Genomic DNA, 22317 nt, shown 5'->3' with positions numbered 1-22317 from the left:
TATATTAATTTTTTATCTTATGTGTTATTAGTGATATAAAAGATGAAAGTATTACTTCAATAATTAGATGTATAAATTAAAACTATTTCTTGATAATACATGAAATTCTAATTTTAATTAAAATTTATAAAATTAAATATATAAATTGATCATTACTAACAATAATAACAATATTAAGCCTTTATCTAATTAGGGATATTAACTACATGAATTATATTTTTCTATTATCTTCTATTAACGGTCACATTCTCATTTAAATCTAATAACCAAATGATCATTTTAATATTTTTTAATCAAATTTAATAATTAACTTTATTAAACTTCACTAAAAAATTTTTGCAACACAAATTTGATAAAAAAATTAATTAATAATTAAATTTTAAAATTCAAATCATTTCCAAATTTAATTATAAACTTATTAAGAAATAAATGAATAAATTTGGAAGCAATTAGTGCTCTCCTAAGTCGGTTAATTTAAAGCACAACTAAAAAATTGGTTGGTGACAGTAGGTGGAGTGTTTGGCAATTAGCATGAGGAGAGGGTTGGTGGAAAAGACCAACCAGCACTGCAGTCTCCCTCCTGCTCTGCCTTTGTAACTACCCTATAAATAGCAGCTTTACCCCTCCTCCTCCTGGATTCCTGCTCGTGCCCGTCTGATTCGAATACCTGAAATGGAGGCCACGCTCAGCTCCTCTTTCACTACCTCCTCCTTTCGCTCTTCTGTCTTTCTCCGCTCATCCGCCTCCTCGTCCTCGATCGACGCCCCAAGATCTGTTGCGTACAACAACCCTAAACGATTCTATGGTTCGCTCAGGGCCGTGGCGAGCGTGGAGCCCTCTTCAGATCATATGGTTTCGCTTGATCTATCAGTGAGCCCTCGAGTTAACGCCGTAAAACCCTCCAAGACTATGGCTATCACTGATCAGGCCACTGCGCTTGTCCAGGCTGGAGTCCCAGTCATCCGTCTCGCCGCCGGAGAGCCTGATTTTGACACCCCGGCTGTCATCGCTGAGGTAGATCTCGATTCTCGCATCTCGTATCACTTGAGATTAAGGACTCGATCTTTGTGATTTCGGCTGATTTGAGACTTGGTTTAGGCTGGTATCAATGCGATTCGTGAGGGCTACACAAGGTATACCCCAAATGCTGGGACCCTGGAGCTTAGGAAAGCTATTTGCCGTAAGCTGGAAGGTCTGAGTGGCTTTTTGCTTGCTTTTGGTTTAATTTGATCGGTGTTTGATGGATATGTGAGGGTGTTTGAATGTTGACGATTTTGTGATGGCAGAGGAGAATGGTTTGACTTATAAGCCGGACGAGATATTGGTCAGCAATGGAGCAAAGCAGTGCATCATGCAGGCTGTACTGGGTGTTTGTTGGCCAGGCGATGAGGTGAAATTCAGTCTTTCTCTAAATAATTAAGGAGGGCCTTTCGAATTTTCCTATTTTACTAGTTTACTTCCTTATGCTGAATCTTTTTCCTGCTAACTTAGGAGAGAGAGATAACGTGCTTAATTAATTGAATTATACGCATGTCTTGATCTTCTATGGAATTATACGAGTTTGAATATGTACTTGATGCCGCCGCCTCTGCATTTTATCTGGTTATCTATCGTGCTAAAATTGACGGCTCACCTGCTTGATGATGCTGCAATATCATATTGAATATTTGACCAATTAACTTGTTATACAGTTCTAATTTTAGCAAATTCTTCTCAGAATTATTTTGGAATTTGCTGAAATTTTGAGGTAATGAAATTTTAGTTCCCAGATTTGTTTAATTGTTTCAAATTATAGTTTCACCAAAATTCTATTCCAAATGTTTTGCTTATACATAAACATGCATAAATAAATTAAGACATCAATGAAAGAGAAATATTGGCATCACTTTTGTTGCACTTGCTAGCTCAACCTCCACACACACTTTGGCTGAATTTGGGTTGCATTTTTTGTTTGATCATTGTGATACCGCTAACGCAAAATAATAATCTGAACACTTATATCTTTGATGAGGGCCACATCCTAGTCATCTACACATACTTATATTAGTTGAGTCTAGCACACTCTCACACTAAACCCAAGTGAATTCCCACACTCGGATGATTCTAACACTCACACTAGATCCAACAACTGCAAGTCATTTTGTATTGACTCGGTTGATCCTAGCCTACATGTTGGTTTTGATATGTTTGAGTCACCTCCCATTTTGACCTAGTATATATTAGCAGACACGCTAATGTGGTTTGTTGGCCAATTCATCATTATTGGATTATTTATATGGTGCCACACTCAACCAATGATTCTGAGTTCGCTACTCATCAAGTTCAACATAATTCATGCATGGTGCTTGACCTTTGAGTCTTCACATTTGGCTTGCATTTCAGACTATCACAACATAATTCACACATCACTCTGACATGATTCTAACATTACATAACAAGTTTTAGCACATCGTAGATTTATTGCATTACCTGCCACATTGATCAAATAATGTGATGTCAAATTTGGTGGAATCCAAGAGGTCATATTCTCCATCCAATTGTTCATGTTGTGTCTAAGGATGTGAACACTCTAATTTCGAGCCGATCCAGGATAGGCTTGAAATTGGCTCAATGGATTGGGTCATGGTTTGAAATCAGATCATGGATCGATTCATTTGATTTTGAGCAGGATCAGATCAAAATTGAATCAAGCTTGATTTGGTTTGTTTTAATCTCATGAGCCTAATTTCAAGTTGGCTCAAATGGAGTTTCTCAACCCATTGTACATAAACACACATAAAGAAATTAAGACAGCAATGAAAGAGAAATGTTGACATTGCTTTTGTTGCACTTGCTAGCTCAACCTCCACACACACTTTGGTTGAATTTGGGTTGCATTTTTGTTTGATCATTGTAGTACTGCCAACGCATAAATAATAATATGAACACTTATATCTTTGATGAGGGCCACATCCTAGTCATCTACACATACTTCTATTCGTTGTGTCTAGCACACATTCACACTAGACCCAAGTGAATTCCCCACACTCGGATGATTCTAACACTCACACTAGATCCAACACATGCAAGTCATTTTGCATTGACTCGGTTGATCCTAGGCTACATGTTAGTTTTGATATATTTGAGTCACCTCCCATTTTTACCTAGTCTATATTTAGCACACACACTAATGTAGTTTGTTGGTCAATTCATTATTATTGGATTATTTATATGGTGCCACACACGCCCAGTAATTTTGAGTTCGCTACTCATCAAGTTGAACATAATTCATGCATTGTGCTTGACCTTTTAGTCATCACATTTGGCTTGCATTGCAGGCAATCACGACGTCATTCACTCATTACTTCGACATGATCCTAACATTACATTACAAGTTTTAGCACATTGCAGATTTATTACATTACCTGCCACATTGATCAAATATTTTGATGTCAAATTTGGTGGAATCCAAAAGGTCACATTCTCCATTAATTCATGTTGCATCTAAGGTTGTGAACAATCTGATTTCGAGCTGATCCGAGGTCAGCTTGAAATTGGCTCAATGGATTGGACCATGGTTTGAAATAGGATCATGGATCGATTCATTTGATTTTGAGCAGGATCAGATCAAAATTGAATCAAGCTTGATTTGGTTTGTTTTAATTTCATGAGCTTTTTTCAAGCTTGCTCAAATGGAGTTTCTCAACTCATTGTAGCCTTACAAATCAAGCCTGAGTTGGCTTGTTTTGATTGAACCAACTCGAATTTATTTAGTGAAAATTAATTGCAAAAGCAAGTTCAAACCCGAGCCATAGGATGAAAAAGAGCAAAGCGTACCACTCAGGCAATCAAATATTGTTGTTAGAATTCTACTCAATTGTACTATATATAAACGATAAATAATTTTATGAATAAAAATATCTTCGATCTAACTTTAGGCTTGTTCAAGCAGATCCACCCATGGCATGAAATTGGACAGAAAAAAATTTAGCTTGTGGCTCGGCTCATTTTGTTCGATCTAAGGCGAAAATTAATTAAATATTTGAACTATTTTCAATGTTCGAGCTAAAATCTTAGCCCTAGTCTTATCTCGATTGCATATTACATCTGACTGCATGCATCGTGTTGCTGTCACGATTAGACAAAAGATGCGATAACAAAATAGCATGTGTAATTGGATATATATTGCGATTGTGTCTTAATGCGCTCAATCAAACAAAAATTGCAATCACAACATGACATAATATTAGACGGAGATCGCAACCATAGTGCGACACTTGCGATCATATAGAGAATGTGTTATGTAGAATGTCATCACATTTTACTAGTCATGACCACATTAATATGGCGAAAATGCGATAAATTTATGATGTGCCAAAACATATCTTGTTTTGTCTGGATCATGTCTGAGTGATATGTGAATTATATTGTGATTGCTTGGATGGTGTGGAGATCTGAGGTGGTAGGAAGTGATGGCATTGAGAATTGTAGGTGGTGGATGGTGGTTGTGCATTGGTTTCAAGCAAAATAGATGAGATGCAAGTCCTAAAGGCAGATCTTTTTCTTGAGACAGTGGCGCCTGAGATCAGGAAGAGAATATAGGTGTATTATGGTGATAGGAGGATTTGGCACACGGATGACAGTGTAATCTCAATAAGAAGAAGATATACTGGATGATGCAATGAAAGCACCATTAATAGGATCCTAGATCATATTCGAGTATTTCGAGGTAAAACTCTCAAAATTATCAAAGAAAAGAAGAAACTAATCAAAGAAAGGAAAGCTTGATTTATTTATTTCTTATTCTCACCCTCTCTAAATGGTGGTATTTATAAAATGCAAGGCATACACCAACTGACTAATTAGTATCCCAAATAACTAAATGCTCAAAACAATATCTAGATTAATGATGTTCTGAGTTCACAACAAACTACTTCAAGAAGATGCAGAATTAGAGAGCTTAGAAAGAAACAATCTTGCGAGAAGGAAGGAGAAAGAGGCATGCTTTACTCCATTTTTCGTTGAAATCTCCGATCCCTGAAAAAATGTTAGGCGATTCCTTTGGCATCAACATCCAACTAAATATTTTATCTAAAAGATAAAAATTGGGTCCAGGTCCAGCTGGCCTGAATTCTAACTTATACAATAGAAAGATATTAGTATTGCTGGATAAAGTTTCCTCAGAAATCAGATGATGAGGCTTAAGCTTGCATATTCTAGATTACCGTGTGAAGATGTTGTACGGAATAGTCCCTTTCGGTATTATATGAATGCTTTTTTCTGTAGATATTTGTGTTAACTTCCTCTGTTCATTGAAAGTTTATATGATACTTGATTCTTCATATCTTACAGTTCTAATTATTCATTACTTTATATAGGTTATAATTCCGGCACCATTCTGGGTTAGCTACCCTGAGATGGCTAGGCTAGCTGATGCAACACCAGTGGTTATTCCTACTGACATATTAGATAATTTTCTCTTGAAACCAAAAGATCTTGCCTCAAAACTTAATGAGAAATCAAGGCTGCTCATTCTTTGCTCGCCATCCAATCCAACGGGATCAGTTTATCACCAAGAGCTGCTTGAGGAGATAGCTGATATTGTTAGAAAACATCCTAGGCTCCTGGTAAGTTTTCTGGAATGTTCATTCGTATTACTTTATGTATGTTTGATGTTTTAACTTATGGTTTCATTTGGAATTGCTTAACTCGATCTATTGCTGTACAGGTTTTGTCCGATGAGATATATGAGCATATCATTTACCCTCCAGCAAAGCACACGAGTTTTGCTTCATTGCCTGGCATGTGGGAGAGAACCTTGACTGTCAATGGATTTTCGAAGGTATACAGCCTCATTAAGGCATTGAGTATTTATTTTTGTTCCTGAAGAGCCTATGGTGTCATCTGGCTAAGGATTATGATGATGATGGTCGAGAACAACCTATACTGATTTTGTACGAAGTCAACTATTTGGTTTCACATCTTATTAATAGAAAAGAACGTGGAACTCTACTGTTTGATGGACAATTAAAGAGTTTAAACTTCTTTTTACCTGATGATATGCTTGTCATTTCCTCTTAACACCAGGATCTTAGCTATCTATCTTAAGCAAATTTCTGTTAAAATTTTCTGTTCAGAAGGCATGAAGCATGCGAGAATTATATATTTGAATTAGATGAGTGAGATTATGCTTAGCCTATATGTGAATTGTAGGTCAATATTCTTAAGTGTAGATGATTGTTTTCAGGCTTTTGCAATGACTGGTTGGAGGCTTGGATATCTTGCCTGCCCTAAGCACTTTGTCACAGCTTGTGGGAAGATCCAAAGCCAGGTATTTTTAATCCCATTTATATAAAATTATTGTTTCTTATGAAGCTAAATGAAACCTTATTTAAGTAGAGAAACCTGAATCTTCTGCCTCCACTATATACGAGGCATTAGCTGCTTATATGGAAATAAACAAAGCCTTTAGGATTACTTACTAGTAATAACTTCTGGTTTCACTAGATGATAGCAAAAATAACATTGTTTTTTAATCCCAAATGTTACAACAATGACAACATCGTCATACTATCTCACTACATGGGATGGACTACATTAATCTTTTTTCTCCATTGTGTCTTGTTAAGAGTCTAATTCTTATTTAAATCTAATAAAAAAATATCATTTATGATGCTTTCTAACCGAGTTATTTTTGCTAGAAAGCTGGTTAATAAGCAGAAAGAAAGCCTAAATCCAATTCTATTAATAAAAAATCCAATGCAAATAGATGATTTTTTCCATTTCTCTTCATAATTTATTTTATTTTCTCATAATATTAATTAGTCAATGAAACCACCTACGATGCCTTTATATTGATTGTCCATTGTTAATTGAAATGGCAACCATAACATATGAACATAAGGACCCGCTGCTGATCCTTTGATAGGGAATTTTTTTTTAAATAATTAATCTACTGCAACTTCTCCTGAACTTCAAATGAACTTCAAATGTTACTTCTTGGAAGTCTGAAATTTGTAAAGAAGGAATAAGTTTGTATTCCAGAAATTAAACAGCTCGTATGATTCACTTATCGCGTATGCTTCATTTGTTTTCTTATTATACTTGTTATCTTTTACTCAGTTGCATAACATATTATTTGAGCTAATATACTGTTCCAAAATTACCCGGAAACTGACTAGATGTTTTCCCGGGCTGATTACAGTCTACATCTGGTGCTAGCAGCATTTCACAGAAAGCAGGGCTTGCAGCCCTTGGTATGGGCTATGCAGGAGGTGAAGCTGTTGCTACCATGGTGAAAGCTTTCCAGGAACGGCGGGATTTTCTTGTTAAAAGCTTCAAGGAATTAGATGGTGTTAAGATATCAGAACCCAAGGTGACCAAACATAACATGTTCTCAACTTATGGTCTGTTTGGGATTTTATAAAATTAATTGTAAAACAATTATGGAAAATAACAGTTTTCAAAGTTGCAGATATTATTGATTTTTTTCACCAAAAAAAGCCAAACAACTGCTTTCTTACTGTTAAAACAAGAGACGAAGTATAAAAAAGAAAAACAGAAGAGAAAACTTGAATCTCATTTTTTTTTATTCCAAGAATGTTACATATTTATAGGAGTCAAAATGGATTAATTGCTACTCCTAGAATTAAAGAAATTATTAGGATAAACAAAACACGAAAAATAGACTTTTTCGGTCTTTTTTAGATACCTTAATGTCATGTATAGCGCAATTTGGCCTATTCATAAATAGGCTCACCACATTGGTAGAGTTAACATATATTAGGATGAAAATTAGAAAGATAAATAAGTTCTCCAACCAGGCCGATACCTTTTTTATCAATTAGATAATGTTACCTTTTGATCCTATTTTGTTAATAGGATCCATAAAGTCTTTGCGAGTTTCATCATTTTAGTTTCTTTTAAAAGATTCAGGGAATTCCTTTCATTGGTCTTGCTATTTTCATATCCAGGAAATATTTTAAGATTCTCAGATCTTTAGTTTCAAATTCATTTGATTTAATCTCTTTCAGTTTATTGATTTCTACCTCATCATTGTCTATTAGGATAATATCATCCACATAAATAAGAGTAAAAGCTCAAAATAGTCCCCCGACTATTGATAAATATACAATTTAGTCCCAAAGTTTTGCATTGCCTCATCTAGTCCCTAAATTATTAGAAATTGAGCTAATTTCGTCTCAGAGCCTAAAATAAAGATTATAATATTGAGCAATATAGATCTCCTTGCCTAAAATTGTGGAGCGCACCTTTGAGTTCGAGTAACACGGTTGCATTCTTATTACCCAATTTGACCTCTTTTTTTTTTTTCATCCCAAACTTCTTTCATTATAGCATAACACATAAAATTTTGGCCAATTTCATTTTTCATAGTGTTGATGAGCCCTTACATCACCATTTTAATTTCAGATCGTTGTATTGTAAATTATGAATCTTTCTGGAGAAGTGTTGCACCTGTGAGATAGTCATTCTTACTCTTTCCTTTTACGAATAGCATAATTGATTTAGCCCATTAGAAATAGTTTTGCCCTTTCAATTTGTGCCCAGTAAGTGGAAGATTCATGTCTGTCCATATGATCATGAACAATTAGTTCATGAGTCGTGGCGGCGTCAGTAAATGTTTCAGGTACTCATAATTATCATATCTGATTTCATTATTTATAAAACATATATTTTGTAGGGTGCTTTCTATCTTTTCGTTGATTTAAGCTCTTATTATGGAACTGAAGTAGAAGGATTTGGCATTATCAACAACTCAGAATCCCTTTGCAGATTTCTTCTAGACAAGGCACAGGTGAAGTACAGCCTCTTCATTTCTCCATAGTAATTCAATTTTATGGAACTAACAATTCAGTTCTTGTTACATGGCAGGTTGCTCTTGTTCCAGGAGACGCATTTGGTGATGATAAGTGCATAAGGATCTCTTATGCAGCATCACTTGCAACGCTACAGGATGCAGTAAGTAATATAAAAGAGGCTTTGCTCTCCCTACGGCGCCCAATACCTGTTTAAACGGTAGATGCTCGCTCTAGCATCCTGTTTTTTTTGTTATTGTTGTATTATCTATTTTTCCTTGCTAATCAATAATGAAACAAACTACCCTTTTGTTTGAAAAATTGTGATATTGATTTCCAATGTTATTTAGCATTAAATAAAGTTATTGTTAGTGTATAAATTATGCATTATCAAACCAATTTAAATTTAGGGGATTTACATACATATAATTTTATATCATGCTATTTATATATCTAATACCCAAAATTTTAGTATTTCATACCTATCATTATCGAATGAAAGCCCTTTGCCTTTCGATTATTACTCATGAGTCTTCGTCTAGTTTCTTGATTTGAAACTGTGAGTGAGGAAGAACGAGTTCTGTTGTATTTCATTATTATTGTTATCTTTAATAATAATTACTAATAATTAATAATAATAATTACTATAAGTACTAGTTTTATCATTATTATTATTATTGGAAACTGCAATTGCTACAATTGTCCAATTGAAGACCAACGATGATCGGTGCCGGGGTTGATATGTACCCCGAAGCCCTCGATCGTCAATCAGATCCGGCCGAGCGGATCTTAAGGGCAAGTACGCTCCCCAACCTTCCCTCGTGGGGAGGGGGCGCCGAAAGGCTGCTGAAATGTCAGGGAAAACGCTAGGTTACAAACAAAGGATTTGAAAACCGATAGCATGGTTGATTCGTTCCCCCGAAGCCCTCGCCGTCAATTTGATCCGGCCAAGCAGACTAGAAAGGGTAAGTGCCCTCCCGACCTCATAGGCTGAAAAAACTTCCCGAAAATTTGGATTTGTGCGTATTTTTGAAAAAATTGGAAACCATTCAATTGACCGATTTAATTTGAAAATAAATATTTAATTAATTAATAAAATGTTTAAATAACTAATCAATTGATTTTATTAATAATAATTCAATTAATTAAAACCTTCCATTTAATTAACTAATTAAAATATTAATTAAATTCTTAACTAATTAATTAAAATAACCAATTAATTGAGCAATTAATTTTAAATAATTAAAATACAAATACAAATTACCCAAAGTAATCAAATATTTTAATTAATAACTTTAAACCTTTAAATTAAATTTAATAGTGTAAATAATTTAATTAATAATTAAAAAATTTTAAAAACAATTTAAACTTTAACTTTAACTTAAATTAAAATCAAAATTTTTTTAAGTCATATAATTAAACAATTAATTTAAAATTTAATAAAATCAAAACTTTAATTAAAAATAAAACTTTAATCAAATTAATTGAGCAAATAAAATTTAAATTTAATTAATAATTAAATTAAAATTAATTAAATAATTTTTAAATACATTTAATTTTAATTGAAGTGCTGAGCAATTAATTTTAAATTTTAACTTTAATTAAAATCAAAATTTAATTAATTAACCTAAATGCAATTAATTTGAAATTAGATGAATGCATTAAAGAAAACACAGAACAATGTTCACACTAAAACTGTTGGTAAAACAAATATGTACTGTTAAAGCTGTCGTTTGAAAGAACAAAACTAGTACTAACAAAATAAAATTAGGCACTAAAGTAAAACTGACAAAACAATATGCTAACATTGGTGTCAAAGCAATGCAGTGTGTAAAACTATGTCCTCGCTAACCTAAACCCTATAGGTCGCTTCGAATAGAAGTAGTGAATCCTACTGGTAACTATTTCAGTAGACAAACTATTATGTGAAGCAATGAACATGTTAGGTTTAGCCGATAATTTCTAATACAGGTCGTAAGTTTGACTTTATCTAACACACGTTAGAAAAAAAATCTCTAGGTAAAATTAACCTAGCCCTAAATCCCTGATAACTCGAGTCACTTTTAATAAAAATCATAAGTCTCACCTTAATTATGGTGTTGGGAAAAACTTTCCCATAATAAATAACGCATCCATGATAACCCAGGATGTCTTGCTTATAGGCCTAGGTTGTAAGACCCGCTATACGCGCTTCTTCTAATAGAGGCCATAAGACTCATTTGTACCCAAAACCTCTGGGCTATTTAAAAGTGAAGCAGTAAAGCCCACTTGTAACCCACTATAAGGGTTACTTCTAATAGAAGCTGTAAGACCTGCTATTCTGGCTAATTTCAATAAAAGTCGTAAGCCCGACCCAAATTTAAACTATAGGGAACTCCTAAAGGGGGTCGTGAAACCTAACATAAATCTAAACTACATGCAACTCTCAAGCAGAGCCACAAGCCCCAACCTAAACCAAATTAAAATCCACATCTATCCACTCAAGTTTACTCGAGTTCATTGAGATGAGGCAGCTCATGGCTGCTAATCAAATTTCCTGGACTATACAACCAATGGTTGTTAGTGTTGGTAGACTGAAATCTACAGTATACCCAGGACGACAGAATTATGGATCTTGATATGGTGTATATGGTGTACCTTCATTCCTCAAAACTAAGATAAACACTTAGCGCACTTCTACAGTTCTTGCACAACTAAATATATTTTCATCCTTAATCGAGAGTGCTTTTCTACTCATTAGAATTGATAATTAACTATATGAGGGCTTGCAATCAGAGGAACTGGAACCTCATAACTAAATAAATCCTGATATCGATCATTAGGGAGAATCTGGTTAAATTAAAAATCCAATTTACTTCGGGAAGATGGAACCTTAGGTTTTTCGAAAGTGGGGTTAGTGCTGTAACGTAACATTTCACCTTCCTGAGAGATCAAATCTATCATCACTTAACTAAACGGGTATTAATGGTGTCGCTTTCGGGACTTCTTAGACTTGCATGAATATTTTTTATCCTTATAATACTTTTGTAGCCTCCTCTTCGCGAGTTTATTTTTTTACTTGTTAGCTAAATGAGATGAATTTTCTTTTGGCCGTTTGCTGAGTTTTATAATTTTATCAAATCCTAATCAGCTTCATCAGTCTTATTGCCGGCTTCGAATACATCGCCTATGAAATTGACATAAATGTTTTTCCCCCCATTTCCAAAATATTTTTTTTTTTTATTTCCTTCAAAAAACACCACACCCCCATATCCTAACTGTATGCGTTGACCATTTCACATGCTAGCTCATCCATAAATTGCTTCATTAGTTAATTATGACAAGCTTTAATATTCGTTATTTTATATTTCGAAATTCATTTTCTATCCTATTAATCCACCCATAGGCACATGGCTTTACGTCTGCATAGTAATTTTTTTAGCTGAGCAAAACAAAAAAAACAAAAAACAAAAAAAAAAACCAAAAAAACAAATCTCCATAGCTTCGTGTATAACATTCAAGCTTAATGAAATTAATAATATAAAGATTATTTCTCGTAAGAGTAGCAATTGAAAACCTAGCCACTGGGCCCACTTCACCCTAAAAATCACCGAAGTTGACCGTCAACTGCCCAACTGGCTGTTGGGTCCCGCATCCATGCTTGCGCCGGAAAGAATAGCTGGCCAAGTGGCGGCAGTTGGCCGGCTACAGAAACGGTCACAAAAAAGGACACACCGTCGCTATAGAGCCATCTCTTGCTGTCCTATAGCTCTTCAAGCTCTCCTACAAAATAAACCTGCAGCTTTGTCACCAGTCATCAACGAGAAAGCCTTCACAGCTCGCGTAGAGGTTAGCTTTCTTCTTTTTCTATCTTTTAATTTCCTGAAGAAATCGATTGCAATCCCTTGCCTTAATTCAATCTTGAGCTCTCTTTTTTTTGGGTCTATAATATGGGATTTTAATTTGTTCCTTTTTTTTATTTTCGAGTTTTTGCAATTTCTAAGTTCTCCTTGCGAATATGGTGCTGGAGATTTCTCTTTTTGGTCTGCGATGAGCCCTTTTTTATTAAAATTCTGGAATTGGGCATCTGATGGCTGAGTAACTCGTCATGTTTTACTATCTTTGTGCCGTTTTATTGGATTGGATTATTATTCACCATCTAAATGTAGCGCCATCCTAATAGAAAAACTTGTAGAGTGCTATCCAGCCACTTTCTTCCAGGTGAAATTTAAGTTTTGTTCTTCTTTATTAAAGAAAAAATAATTATATTTATTGCCTTTTTTTTTTAGGATGAAAATTAAATTTCAGATTTTTTTTATTTCATAATTTTCATAAATTTAGTCAAACCAAACACAGTGAAGCGATACTGTCTGCTTATTAAGATAGTGTCCATTTACTCCAGTCTGTCTTTTCTTCTAATATTTCTATTTGAAATGTGACGATATAATCTTTGATATCCTTAAATCTTCATCTTTCAAGTGAGATTTTCTTTGTGTTGGTTATTAGGCTCGACGAAATTAGTCACTGTGATCACAAAAAGTAAATAAATAAATAAACGCATGAACACATTAATTTTCTGTTGATTGAAATTATAATTACATTATAGTGTCATCATTGTAGATTTTATGATGGTTTTAATTGTGAAGTCTTTATATAGTCTTGATATTTCCAACAGACGAAGCCACCTTTGTGCACAAATAATTAGAACAGCAGAAAAAATATCTTTGTTGCGTCCTAGAATATTTATGGCAGTAGAGAAATATAAAATTTAGTCTTAGCTTTGTACGAAGATCCAGCACACAAGCAGATAAAAGAGAGGGTGTAGCGTTCATAAGAGACCATAGTTTTTACGTGGAAACCCCTGAAAAGGGGGAAAACCACGAGGCCTTGCCCAGTTTGAATGAATCCACTATTATTTATAGTCTATTAAAAATGAGGCCCTTCCTTAGGGGGAAAGCCTTGGGTTGATGTAGCGAATGTACATCATATTACATTGTGTGAATTGGAAGAATCAGTATTGATATGTTCATTTAGTTGACATGACCATAGTCGACAACGATGGGTGATGGAGATCAGAAAGACTAAAGTTGGGAGGAGATAAGGGTCAGAAAGACCGTAGTCTGACAATGTAGGTTTGAAGGATCGTAGTAGGCTACGGAGGTTGGAAGGACCGTAGTCAGCATGAGACAGGGGTCAGAAAGACCATTGCATAGCGATGAAGTTCAAAAGGATCGTAGTAGGCAACGGAGATTGGAAGGATCATAGTCAGCAGGAGACAGGAGAAGGCTACACTTACAGTAGTAGGTGACGGAGGTCAAAATGATCGTAGTCGGCAAGAGACAAGGGTCAGAAAAATCATTGTCTGGTGATGGAGATCGGAAGGATCGTAGTCGGCATGAGAGAGGGGTCAGAAAGATCGTTGCATGGAGATGGAGGTCAGAAGGACTGTAGTAGGCGACAGAGGTCGGAAGGACCATAGTCGGCAGGAGACAAGGGTCAGAAAGACTATAGTCTAGCGTTGGAGGTCGAAAGGACCATAGTAGGCGATGGAGGTCGAAAGGACTGTAGTTGGCAGGAGACAAGGGTCAGAAAGATCTTTGTCGTAAGGCGGTGGTCGGTGGAAGTCTGGCGTCAGGCGGTGGTCCGACGAAAGTCTGGCATCAGGCGGTGGTCCGGTGGAAGTTCGACGTCAGGCTGTGGTTCGGCTGAAATCCAGCATCAGGCGGTGGTTCGACGAAAGTCCGACGTCAAGTGGTGGCCGTGCGAGACTCCGGGAGTCAGGTGGTGGTCCGGTGGAACTCCAGGCATCAGGTGATGGTCCGACGGAACTCCATACATCAGGTGGTGGTCCGGCGGAACTTCGGGCGGTGGTCATGGAGGAGCTAAGGGGTAAGAGCGATCTCCGATCTCTCTCTTGCTCTCCTACTTGGGGTCCCCTTTCAAGAGGAAAGGGGGCTCTATTTATAGATTTTTTAGGGTGGCATGGCCCGTAAATATGAGGAAGATCTAGGATAAATGGAGAGTGGTTTGGATGGATGGCCGATGTTGAATCCCTTGATCGTAGACCGTTTGTTGGGGATTTGAATGTCTTAGTGATATCGAAATTTAGTGATCTTGGGCTTGTTGGATTCATCTCATCGAGCAGCTCAATTCGACTATAAGCATGTCACGTTTGGAAACCATTTGGTAAACCAAATTGTGGTTCGAACCTTCCAACAGTGCTTCGGGTCCTTGATTCGGACCCATTTGGGCTCGGATTGAGTCGAATTTGGTGTCGTTGAGTTCGTATTCTCGAGATGTTCAATTCAACAATAAGCTTGTTGAAATTGGAGTTCGAATTATTCCAAATTTAATTTTGGAAGTTTCCGACTTGATTTTTCCTCGAGATTCGTGCCCGATCAAGATAATTTTCTGAGAATGTATCAATACTTAAATCCCCCCGAAACTCAATTTAGTCAGCAAAATCATAGGAAAAAAATCGAATTTGGTGTCGTTGGGTTCGTATTCTCGAGATGTTCAATTCAACAGAAGTTTGTTGAAACCAGAGTTCGGATGATTCCAAATTTAATTTTGGAAGTTCTGACTTGATTTTTCCTCGAGATTCGTGCCCGATCAAGATAATTTTCTGAGGATATATCAATACTTAAATCCCCCGAAACTCAATTTAGTCAGCGAAATCATAGGGGAAAAAAAAAACAGGCTCTGCAACGTACCCCTTTGTTCAGCCTGCCTTTGCGCAAATCTATCCTAGTTTTGTGCTGTTACATGTATGCAAGATTTCTGATCTTTCTTGAGGCTTACGAAGAAGCTTGCCCACTCATATATTTAGCTAATTAAGTGCCACATTAGAAGCTTTTATTCTTTGATTAGTGAATCGAATTATAGAGAATCTTAGTTAGATGGGTCACTTCTGCATATTTCAGGTGGAAGATAGGCCATTTTATGTATGTTTAGTTAACAATATATCTTAAAAAACTATAAAGGAGGACAAAAAGATAATATAGAAGTAACATAAAATCTTTTCATACTAAATCATTCAATGGGTGGAGAGATGATATGATCGAGCGAAGTTGTAAGTTCAATTAAAGTTATTAAAGGCGAAGGGGAAAAAGTAGACAAGAATACTCAGCGGTCAATACTGTTTATTTTACTTTTATCTCTGATGTGCATCTATTTAGCTACGATTAGCGTAACAAGTGAATTAATGCTCCTATAAATAGCTCAATATTTATCATCTAAGATTCATTTATGCTTAGTTGTTTACTTAATTAAATAATTTGGAATAAAATTTTAATATTTAACATAGAAATGGATAGATTTGAATATTGATATTCTTATACATTTATGCTCTTATATATGCTTATTTCGTTCCAAAAAATTAGCTCACTAAGAGTTTGTTAAAATTTCCATTTAATAAAATTTAATTATTTTTGATACTTTAATATTATTTAAATATATTCGTATATATAATTTGAGGTATAAATATGATGCAAATATATAAAACAAATAGCTAAATTTATATATTAAAAATATTTTTATATATTTATTATTTAACTAAATAACGTAATTATTATTTATGAGATTATGTAAATTCTGGTTAGCGAATAAATATTTGAATTTAGCCCAACTCATTATTTTTTTTAGATTAAAGTTATTTTTTAATTATTTAAGGTACAAGATTTCCTCAAATAATTTTTTTTTCTAACAAATTCTGTAGCATCTGCTTTATTGCCATTCAAAACTCCATTACTATTTTTAATTAGAAATGCTACACTAACCAAATCTTATCACACAAAAAGTACGCTCAAGTGATAAAGAGATTCACGTACTACGAAATCAAGATGAAGCTTTTTCCCTTTCCCTTGCTCTCCCTTAGCGCAAACTCTATATATCTCCATATTTTTGTCATGATTGAAAGCATAAGTCTTTAATATATATATATGTATATTTTTTGTATGTTGGTTAGTTGCAGCCATAATTTGCAGAGTTAATTAATAAAGAATGAGTTTGGCTTGTATTGCATGCCGAACTAATTCCTTGAGAAGCTACTCGGCTTCCAGCTCAGATAACGATGGGCGATGTGCTGCGATGGTGAGCTGCCTTAGACTGAAGACCAATCCTACTCCTACAGCTAATGCAAACAAAATTCCTACCGCGAAGGTGACTCCAATCTCCAACATCACAAACGCAACAGATACCCCTCGCCTCGTACGAAGCCACGCTCTTACTAGAGACTTTGTCCGAGACTGGAATTTTGACCAAAATCTTCAGTAGATTTAGACAACTTTGTGTAATCTCACCTACAGAACAACGCAGCATTTCTTTAATATATTTCACTTTTATATTAATGTCATTTTAGCTTCCATGTGATATATCTTAAAATTATTAAATTGATATTTGATTTTCCATAATAGCATATATCGTATAAAAATAATATAATATAAGAAATAAACATTTTATTTGGTTTGAATTTAGAAATAGACTAACCGGATTTCGATGACCTTATAATGCCTTGGAAATAATAAACAGGTTGCGTAGAGAAAGCCCAGAGATTTTCTTATAAGTATGACTCATCTATGGTTATGAAGGATTTGCCTACAGATCTCTGCTTTATTGATAGAGCACAAATGAGTGATAAGATATTAATAGAAATATGCAATCAATATAAAAAATATCATGAAAATTTCAAAGGGTTAAATTTTTTATATCGTTCAAATAAAAATTATTTCAAAATTTAGAGAGAATAAAAGTTATACTCATTAAATTTAATTTAAGGTAATTGTAATATAATATTGATTAGTTATATATGTGTTTTACTTATCCTAAAGCAAATTCAAATTCGGATTATGACCTAAGTTTTCGTACCGAATCATAACATTCCCTCCCACCCAAAAAGGTCATGCAGTGGAGGGAAAAAAGAAAGAAGGAAGAATTTACCGATTGAAAACCTACAGATTTGTTCCAGCGAAGGCAGATCTAGTCAGCAACTCCAGGAGCTTGATCGCTTTAGAGCAGGCTTCATCGCCTTATCCTCTTCAAGGCAGATCATCCCCGCATGGGAAGGATCCTCCATCATCAACTTGGCGACCAAATAGCCTGCTATAGACCAAGTCTGGAACTTCTTGGCCTGCTTTCCAACGTACCGTCCCAATTTTCCATCATAGTATTCAGGCCAGCCATCCTTGGCCAGACGTCTCTCAGCAAGTTCAATCGCTTTCCTTGCTATTTGTGGTCGTCCTGTCTTTATACACGCTGCTGTCAACATCCAAAGCAGAACTGTGCCACAGAACAAGCGTAATTATTCAGTATAAATGTTGATTCATTTAACATAAAAATGATTAATATTGGTAGGGTTGTCAATATTTGACACGACAGAAAAATCCGACTCAGAAATTTCGGGTTAGACCAGATCAATTTCTAAAACGGGTCGGTTTCGAGTTCCCAGATTCGACCCGTTTGAAAAAGGGGTCGGGTTCGGGTTGACCCGACAGGTTGCCTGGTCAACCCGAAAACCCGTTTGAAATTACTGCCCGGTTGTTTGCGGACCTGCCCGACCCTGCCCGGCCCCCCTGCCCAGTTGCCTGCCCCCCACCCAAGCCTGCCCTTGTGCTCGCGCACCCCTCCTTCGCACATCTATGCCCACTCACCAGCCCGCAACCGTCGTCCGTGCCTGCGCCAAGTCGTTCGCGTCCATGTCGCTTACGTCCGCGCCCGCTTGCAACCAGCCACCCACATCCGCGCCCGCCCGCAGCCCACCATCCCGTATCGGGTCGGGTCAACCCGGCAACCTGCCGGGTTGGGTCCATGTTCGAATTTCCGACTCGTTTACCAAGCTTGGCCGGGTTAAGGTCGACCCGTTTGAACCCGAGTCAATTCCGAATTCGACCCGAAACCCAGTTTTGACAATCCTAAATATTGATAAAGGTGTAGCAGAGTGGTTTCAGATTCACTAACCCGGCCAGGATCCTCCATTGTGATAACTCCATCTGGTGTTTTTGGGATCACAACCTGTGACAATTTGCCACTCACGAGCCTCAATAGCAGGATAAGCTACTTTCAAGGGCATTTCACCAACCAGCTCCTCCCAACGTTCCTCAATAAGATCCATAACGGCAGTAGATTGTTCAGGGGTGGCCAGGCTAGATAAGACGGTGAAAAAATTGCCTAGGGCAAACCACCTGAAGTCCATTCTTGCAGGACTTACATTTCCTATGAAGTAGCCACCACGAATAGGCATAAAATCAAATAACCAATCCGGTATGGAATCAGGAATGACATTAAATTTGTTTACTGCTGTGTTAGAGTATTCTTCTGTTTTGTAACGATATATGCTGTTGAGTTGCTGGAAGTCAAGCCAAAAGTAAGTTCGTATGTGGTAACTTAAAGCATGAACGCGTGTCACAATTTTCTCAATAAACTCCTTTCCTTCTGCATCTTGTTTAAGCAGTGCAAAGGCGCATCGCAGTGCCATAAAGAAAAGGGCTTGGATTTCAATTGGATAACCGTAAATACCCTGTGGAGTTAAGAAAGAGAACCATTTTAATATTAATGAAATGCGGAGCAGGAATGACGAACAATGGAAGAAATTTTAATTATTTGAGCTTAAACAAATAGATAAATAATTTTGATTTCCATTTTCTTCAAATACATCCGAAGTACGCACCTGTAGTAAGACGGTCCTGTATCTTAAAAGATGAAAAGAAATGGGCACATCCATTATATGAAGACCCATCAACAAAAGATATAATGCATGAGATTTTGATGCGGTGCATCATTAGCTAAATAAGCCCTTAGGAGTAACTTATCTATTTTGTTACATGTCTTCTAGAAAGTTCTTGCCAGCTTATAAATATAGCTAATGTAGTAGGAAAGAGGATGATGAATTATATACTCTTTTGAAGCATTGGAGCTTAGTTTGTTCCCTAATTTAGATGTTCCACAGCTTGGGTTTGCCGCCCAAGCAGTGGGCCTCACAGGGCTAATTAAGGGAGGCGGCTAGGTTAGGAGGGAAAGGATATTTGAATTAAGATTTAATAGGCATGAGAGGTTAGAGTTAGGGTTTATGCATGCTTTGAATTGTTCTCTTGGAGTTTTCCTTAGCGTCTTGGGCTCTAGACTCGATGTCTAGAGATTGGGAGAGAACGATATCTCCTCTCGAATTGAGGATCAATTGTATCTTGCTTTGCGTTTGCTTTGCTTTGATTCCCTTATTACAATATATTGTTTTGGATTGATTTCATCCAGATTTTTTCATTACACTCACTGTTTTTACCTATCGAAGTCCACTAATGTACTTGCCTAATATAATAGGCACAACTAACAAAGTAAATTCTTACTTCAAAGAACATCATGTTAAGAGACAAGATTAAAATGAAGCAAAAGAATGTGATTTTCAATGGCTAAAGTTCCCGTGAAAAAATAAAACAAGATAATAGCATCTCATGCCAGTTTAGTCTTGACATGCAAAGCAATAGGAGTGTATAATAGAAATCAGTAAATAATTTTACTCAAATATCATCATTTCAAGCATCAGCCATTTGGAGAATATATGATCAAATAGAAGGTATTGCGTTATACATACCATTCTCCGATCGATCATGGAGCAACCATCAGCACATAGCAATGTTGGGAAAGTGTCAAAACCCTCTGACAAGCATAAAGATAATATAAGCCTCATTCCCTTTTGACAATCAGTCGATTCTGCCAAAGAGGTATCTCCAGTTGACTTTGTATAAGCTCGGAGAAGTATAATCCACCAGAAGCCAGAGTCAACAGGTGCCACCCTTCCGATAGCGCTTTCACCAAAATCTGCAACCACTGTATCAGTTTTGCGATTAGAGTCATGAAGTACCTTGAAGCTCGCTGGCATAGCCCCTTCTCCAAGCTTAAAGCGGTCTATCCTCTTCTCCCAGCTCTGAAGTCGTAGAGTCTTCAATAGAAAATTCTTGACTATATCAGGCTCCTTATTCATTAGGAAAGCCATTGCACTGGGAACAAAGTCACGTACAAACACCTGTTCACAAAAACACAAAACTTATTTTTCTCAATATCAAACTGCTAAAATATTTCCTCCATCTATTTTAAACTCTCGTTTGATTTTGTTTTTCGTCAATGTGGCGCCTGGTGGCCACTATTCTTTCCACTACAACGCTGTTTTATGTATATCATTATTAAAAACAGCAGAAAATAGCAAACATGCATATCAAACAAAAAATTAGCAACAATTCTGAAGGTACTGAGATTACATTAGCAATTAAACTGGGATACAATGTACAATTTAAGCAAATTATCATGAACGAAGGCTTATTTGGTAAGATGTTCCATCAGGGTATTTTATAAGTTGGAGAAAAAAATATAGGTTCCTCAGATTACGGTGGCCCAACTTTAGTTTTCTGGTTGTCGGACTAAATTTTAATTTACTAATCAATTAAATTTATAAAAAAAAAAAAGTGTACTTTGATGCTTACGTACTTCACCCAGACCAAAAATTACAGCGGTAGCGCATAATCATAAATTATATCTAAGTAGTAGCGGCATTGTGAAATTACCCCTATCCCAGCTATATTGCAGCAGCAACTGACCAGCGTGATTTGCTATCACAGTAATTAGGATGATGGGATTATTTCTATCCAATAACAAATCATTTTGATGGGCCGATTCTAACGGTGCCAAAATCCGATTACAAGGTTGCTCCTAAAACACTGAGAAAAACGATACTTATTTAATATCTAAAAATAAACAAGTGTAAGAAATTGGAAACTTGCAAATACGAAAGCGTAACGCTTCTCACAATGGTCCACACCCATCAGCGCCGACAATGACGAGCACGGTAAGAAAGAAAAAACAAGCACGGTCATGCTAGCGAGTTTGGGGTTGTTTGGTTGGGAGAATTTTGAATGTCAAGTAAAATAAATATAAGAGTTTTCGAACTTTTCGAATGATTTGTTAGAGGAAAAATAAATACAATATCATTTACAATGTCACCTTTTTTGTGCGTTTTTCGAATTCATTAGAATCGGACAGAATACACCGTCACACGTGACCCCCACCTCGCGACGCTTTACACGCCGGCGGTCTCCGCACATCCTGGCGCTCGCGACCTCACCTCCACGCGCGTATCGAATATCTGGGAGAAACCGCGCGCCAGTCGACGCCTCCCTTGCTCGACGAACACCGGCAGCCGCTAACACCTCATTCTCCTCCCTTAGCGACGAAGACCCGACAACGCGGAAGACCTCGGAGACGCGGCGCCTCGAAGAGGAGATTCGAGAGAGTCTACAGCGATGCTCTAAATTGAGAACTTTTATTTGGTCCGGTGAAGGTACGTAGCCGTCGCTAAGATTGCAGGCACAAAAGGAAAATACTGAGCAAATACCGAGCAATACCAATAATAACAAGAAATATTCTTATATGAAGACAAAATACGGAGTAATACCGATCAATATCGAATAATACCAAAAAATATCTCGATATTTTTATATCTCGGTATTGCTCGGTATTGCTCGGTATTATTCGGTATTGGTCTTCACAGAGCGGTATTCCT

General features: G+C 36.3%; 2 protein-coding genes across 6 annotated transcripts in view; one reads left to right on the top strand and one right to left on the bottom strand.

Annotated features, from left to right (window-relative positions):
* Positions 1-501: 501 nt before the first annotated feature.
* LOC110116229 (bifunctional aspartate aminotransferase and glutamate/aspartate-prephenate aminotransferase) lies at positions 502-17122 on the top strand. 5 transcript variants are annotated; one of them, XM_020849730.2, is made up of 10 exons: positions 502-1014; positions 1099-1192; positions 1287-1390; positions 5358-5606; positions 5708-5821; positions 6227-6310; positions 7184-7354; positions 8681-8794; positions 8872-9015; positions 16835-17122. In XM_020849730.2, the coding sequence occupies exons 1-9, from the start codon at positions 673-675 to the stop codon at positions 9010-9012; spliced, it is 1413 nt and encodes a 470-aa protein (XP_020705389.1). In that variant the 5' UTR covers positions 502-672; the 3' UTR covers positions 9013-9015; positions 16835-17122. The 5 variants fall into 5 exon arrangements, with proteins under 5 accessions (XP_020705389.1, XP_020705388.1, XP_020705387.1 ...); XM_020849729.2 differs by having other exon boundaries at positions 16820-17122; XM_020849728.2 differs by having other exon boundaries at positions 16747-17122.
* A 632-nt stretch (positions 17123-17754) lies between these two features.
* LOC110116232 (probable alkaline/neutral invertase D) overlaps positions 17755-22317 on the bottom strand; it is a 5691-nt gene continuing 1128 nt past the window's right edge. Inside the window, exons 2-4 of the mRNA XM_028695855.1 lie at positions 20356-20787; positions 18729-19287; positions 17755-18050 (exon numbers count right to left, since the gene is read on the bottom strand). Of these exons, the coding sequence (XP_028551688.1) occupies positions 17755-18050; positions 18729-19287; positions 20356-20787 (1287 nt within the window). The remainder of the gene's footprint in view (positions 18051-18728; positions 19288-20355; positions 20788-22317) is intronic.

Source organism: Dendrobium catenatum, unplaced genomic scaffold, assembly GCF_001605985.2.
Source record: "Dendrobium catenatum unplaced genomic scaffold, ASM160598v2 fragScaff_scaffold_698, whole genome shotgun sequence".
In the NCBI taxonomy this organism is placed as follows: Eukaryota; Viridiplantae; Streptophyta; class Magnoliopsida; order Asparagales; family Orchidaceae; genus Dendrobium; species Dendrobium catenatum.
Note: the sequence above shows the minus strand (reverse complement) of the source record. Positions and strands in the feature narration are given on the sequence as shown.